This window comes from Neolamprologus multifasciatus, chromosome 23 (assembly GCF_963576455.1).
Source record: "Neolamprologus multifasciatus chromosome 23, fNeoMul1.2, whole genome shotgun sequence".
Lineage (NCBI taxonomy): Eukaryota > Metazoa > Chordata > Actinopteri > Cichliformes > Cichlidae > Neolamprologus > Neolamprologus multifasciatus.
This window is the reverse complement of record NC_140460.1, coordinates 5,108,289-5,113,179: the sequence shown is the minus strand read 5'-3', so window position 1 is coordinate 5,113,179 and position 4,891 is coordinate 5,108,289. Positions and strand designations below refer to the sequence as shown.

Below are 4,891 nucleotides of genomic sequence, written 5' to 3'. Positions count from 1 at the left end.
TGTTTACAGAAATTACAATAAATAATATTAGGAATAAAATGCCTTTAACTTGAACACTAAAGGACTGAAAGACTGAAATATAAATTTTACGAAGATGACTTAGGAGACTTAGGAGTTACTGTAAGGCAGGGGTGTCAAACTCCAGGCCTCGAGGGCCGGTGTCCTGCAGGTTTTAGATATCACCCTGGGTCAACACACCTGAATCAAGTGATCGATTTATTACCAGGCCTCTGGAGAACTTCAACACATATTGAGGAGGTCATTTATCCATTTAAATCAGCTGTGTTGGATCAAGGACACATCTAAAACCTGCAGGACACCAGCCCTCGAGGCCTGGAGGTCAACACCTGTGCTGTAAGGTATAATGACACAATTAAGGAAATGCACTAAAAATAAGAAAAGAAAAGAACAAGAAAATGAAAGATGTGTTGTTGTTTTTATCATGCCACAAGCTTTATTAGAAAGTAGAAAAGCTAGAAAGTTAATTACAAAATATTGTTGTTTTTGGCCTTTTCAAGCAAAATACTTAAAATGAGAAATGAAATAAACATTAAAGCATACTCAAAAAATTTTTTTGTCATTTTTGTCAAAACGTCTGCTTAAAGATTTATTTATTTTCAGCTTAAGTTTGTAATACATGACATGGTGAGTCTCTTTGGCTAATCTCGCTTTGTTTTTTCACTTTCATTTATTTATTTAATTTTTTGTATACATTAAAAAGATCCTTTTCCTGTTTGCATTGTAGCTGTCTGCAACAAACAAGAGCATTCACATTTGGAGGTACTTTGAGTTATATTATGTTTGGAAAAAGTTCATGTTTGTGCTAAATTTACCTAACAGACTAACCATGGGCTGCTATCATGTGGACAGTCTGTAAAAACTAAAATATCATAAAGAAGAGGAAGAATGAAATAAAATGGATAATGTTCAAGTAAGTGGTTAACAGTGACAGCGCTGACAGATTTAAAAAGCATCAAATATGCCCGTCTCCCTTAGCTGGTACGGCTCGATTTTACTGATTTTTGGTTTCAGATGACTTCATTGTTTTTTTGATCCACTTGAGTTGTTTCTTTGAGAGAAACGAGTAGACTGCAGGTTTTGACATGCACCCACGAGATCCAAAAGAAGTGACTCCAACCAACATTCCGTAGCACAGCAGCGGTCCTCCTGAATCCCCCTGCAGCAAGATCAAATATGATTAAATATATGAACAAAAAATAAAAAGAACATGCATTTGTCATACTTACATAACAGCTAGAATCGTTTCTTTTGCCAAATGTACCAGCACAAATCATGTCCCTGGTGATATAAGGGTTGCGATTGTAATAATCACAAGAGTTGCACTTCTGTCTGCTGATCACAGCTACATAACCACCCTTGAGGACATCTGATGTTTCATTGTTTTCAGTTTGTCCCCATCCAGCCACCAGACACCTTCTCCTACCTGCAGGCCTTTTGACTATTTTCCCCAACTGTAAGTATTTCACGGTTTTGGTTATCTCTGCTGGTTCCTTAAGCTAAAAAAAAAGAGAAATAAAAAGAAATATTACATATCGATAATGGCTGTCTATACATTACCTTCACAGAGTTGGCCTTAAAGACTTTAAGTTGGCCTTAAAGTCTGTTTGCAGCATTGTTCAAAAGTCTTGAACCACCTATTGCTATTAAACACTCAATTATCACCTTACCTTAATCAGCATGAGGTCGTTGCCCTGGAGATAGTGGTAATAGTCAGGATGAGGGAAGAGTTCCTCAACCTCTCGGACCTGCTTGGAACCTTTTTCCTCTTCGTTTATGGAGTGTGCGCCTAGGATAACCAGCCTCATTCTGACAAATAAAAAAAACAAAACTTTAGTGATGACAGTTCACATTTTCCTTCCTCTTCGGGGCTAAAAGAGGCCACTCAAACACACGAGATATCAATAGAAAGCCCTGGATGTCCTCTATTTAGGACTTAGGACTAAATATTACAGGAATTAGTACGATAGCTCAATTAAAGATATAGACCAAAAGCAAATGTCCATTACAATCACTGCCATATTTTATTACCTACTTTCTTGTTCCAGTTCTAGAGCAGGTGTAACACGAAATAATTTTGATATTTCCTTTTTAAAAGGCATTATTCTTTGCATGTTTGTGGCTGAAGCCTGGAAGGAGTGTGATCAACTTTTTTTTTCAGTAATGTACCAAACAGTCAAATCTACTCATGTGTTACAGGCTTCTTCCTTAGAGCTGAGGCTTTTCCTTAAAAAAAGAACCGCAAGTATATCACAGCGATATTTTAAGTGAATGCCAGTTGGATTTCTACAACGTAAGGGAATGCATTAATTATTAATGAGTATATTCAGTTTACTCCAACTGCATCACCTATAGCACCAAATCACAACAACAGTCACCTCAAAGCGGGAGGAGAGAGTCAGAAATGAATAATAACAAATGATTAAATGCAGATTGGTGTATAAATACATAAACACAGTGCATCATGGGATGCCCCCCAGCAGCCTAGGCCTATTGCAGTATATGTTTTTTCAAAAAAGCCTATTCTTGAAAGTAGAGGGGTGTCTTTCTTATGAATCCTGAAAGGGCCTGAAAGTTAAAGGCTCTGTCTCCTGTTCTTTTTTTTTAAGACCCTTAGGAACCACACGTAAACCAGCAGTCTGAGAAAGAAGTTTTCTATTGGTAAGTTTTCATAGTAATACTACTATGAGGTCTTTAAAACTGTCACAGTCTGGCTGGGGCAGACTGTATGTGTTTGCAAAAGAGGACTCAAACGCAGACCAAAAACTGAACGTGGCGTGGATTTAACAAAAAACAAGCCGTTTATTGAGGCTAGCAAAAAGGGTACAAACAAAAGGGCATTGGTGAAACTAAACAATAACCTAAACTGGGTGAACTGACATAGATACCTGAAGTTGTGACATGGATGAGCAGACGACCTGACAAAGAATGACTGAAAGCACACTGACTAAATACACACAGGAGGATAATGACGGAAGTGGGAACACATGGAGAAACAGCTGACACACATGAACATAACGACATCACAAGGAGAGAGTAACACTAAAAAAACATTGAACATAGGAACACAGGACCCCTTCAAAATAAAACAGGAAATATAATGAGACGCAGACACGACAACATAAGACACACAGACATGAAACACACGAAGGGCAAGGGAGACTTCACAGGGGTTGAAAACAGGGGGAACTAATAAGCAAATGAACATAGGAAACCTAATAAGCTTAAACATACACTATAAACATCAAAAGAACTAAAACTCAAAACACTGGGTCATAAGACCCAGGATCGTGACAAAAATAATAGACTTGTAAAGCTGCAAAAAGGTTTACACAGACCATATCAGTGATCAGTGTTTACAGACATAATCTGTTTTTTTAACCAATATCATTATAATGCACTCACTGTTTCAAAAAAAAAAAATACTGTAATATTTTGATTTGAAATTTCAAGAAAAGTAACTCGGGTTCGTACTTGGTGCAGTGTGCGGCCGTCAGGACCCATTGTGGATGGATTAACGTCCCGCCACAGAAACTGTGTTTACTCAACAAATAAGTCATAAAAGGGAGTGAGTGTGGCCTGACTTCTCTTCCTCCAATAATCTCAGAACCATGACCTAAAACAAAAAGAAAATATCCAGTCGTATAACAAAATCAGCACATTAAGTCAAGAACAAGTGAGAGAAACAAACACCCGGCATTAATGGCTTTCTAAGACTAAAAAGATATCAGTAATGGGACTTTGTATTCTGTTTATTTACATGAAGGAGACAATTATCAGTAAGTAAATGAAAGTAAAATATAAAACATTACTCACCTGACTGGACGAAGAAGAGAATGCCACATGAGATGAAAACGATGAGGCGCAACATTTCTTGTTATCTGCCTTTAATGTTGAATGTTTTCAAATCTACCGGGATGCACAGCTTAATATTTTGAACTGAAAGGATGTGGTGTGGACACAGTAATTAATGAGTCAACAAAATGGACACAGCCAATCAAATCCTTAAAACTGTTGGTGTAAATTATTCCTCCTCCACCCCCCACCCCCCCACCACTACCACCACTACAGTTACACCCAATCGACACACATAAACACACACACACCCTTTTGCTATATAGGGGAGGGTTAGTGCAACTCACATTGCCATGGGCAGCAGTCCGGTCACTTAAACTTTCAGCTATACTTTTAAGGGTTTCTGAAAGCTGCTGTGTACTTCAGAAAAAAATAAAGGAAACCGTATGTGCAGAGGTAAATGATAACAAAGACACAATATTTACTGAGAATAGTTGTAGATGCAGTAGTTTCACCAGAGGAATGAAAAGTAATCGCACAGACAATGTTTCAATTCAATTCAATTCAATTTTATTTATATAGCGCCAAATCACAACAAATGTCGCCTCAAGGCGCTTCATAGATACAGAGAAAAGCCCAACAATCATATGACCCCCTATGAGCAAGCACTTTGGCGACAGTGGGAAGGAAAAACTCCCTTTTAACAGGAAGAAACCTCCGGCAGAACCAGGCTCAGGGAGGGGCGGCCATCTGCTGCGACCGGTTGGGGTGAGAGAAGGAAGACAGGATAAAAGACATGCTGTGGAAGAGAGACAGAGATTAATAACAGGTATGATTCAATACAGAGAGGTCTATTAACACATAGTGAGTGAGAAAGGTGACTGGAAAGGAAAAACTCAATGCATCATGGGAATCCCCCGGCAGCCTACATCTATTGCAGCATAACTAAGGGAGGATTCAGGGTCACCTGGTCCAGCCCTAACTATATGCTTTAGCAAAAAGGAAAGTTTTAAGCCTAATCTTAAAAGTAGAGATAGTGTCTGTCTCCCGAATCCAAACTGGAAGCTGGTTCCACAGA

At 38.5% G+C, this 4,891-nt stretch overlaps 1 protein-coding gene across 1 annotated transcript; it reads right to left on the bottom strand.

Moving 5' to 3' along the window:
* Positions 1 to 243: 243 nt before the first annotated feature.
* LOC146490790 (granzyme K-like) lies at positions 244 to 4,355 on the bottom strand. Its single transcript, XM_085151529.1, has 5 exons — positions 3,835 to 4,355; positions 3,493 to 3,634; positions 1,689 to 1,827; positions 1,248 to 1,517; positions 244 to 1,177 (listed from the first exon to the last, which is right to left on the bottom strand). The coding sequence occupies exons 1-5, from the start codon at positions 3,887 to 3,889 to the stop codon at positions 1,013 to 1,015; spliced, it is 771 nt and encodes a 256-aa protein (XP_085007655.1). The 5' UTR covers positions 3,890 to 4,355; the 3' UTR covers positions 244 to 1,012.
* Positions 4,356 to 4,891: the final 536 nt, after the last annotated feature.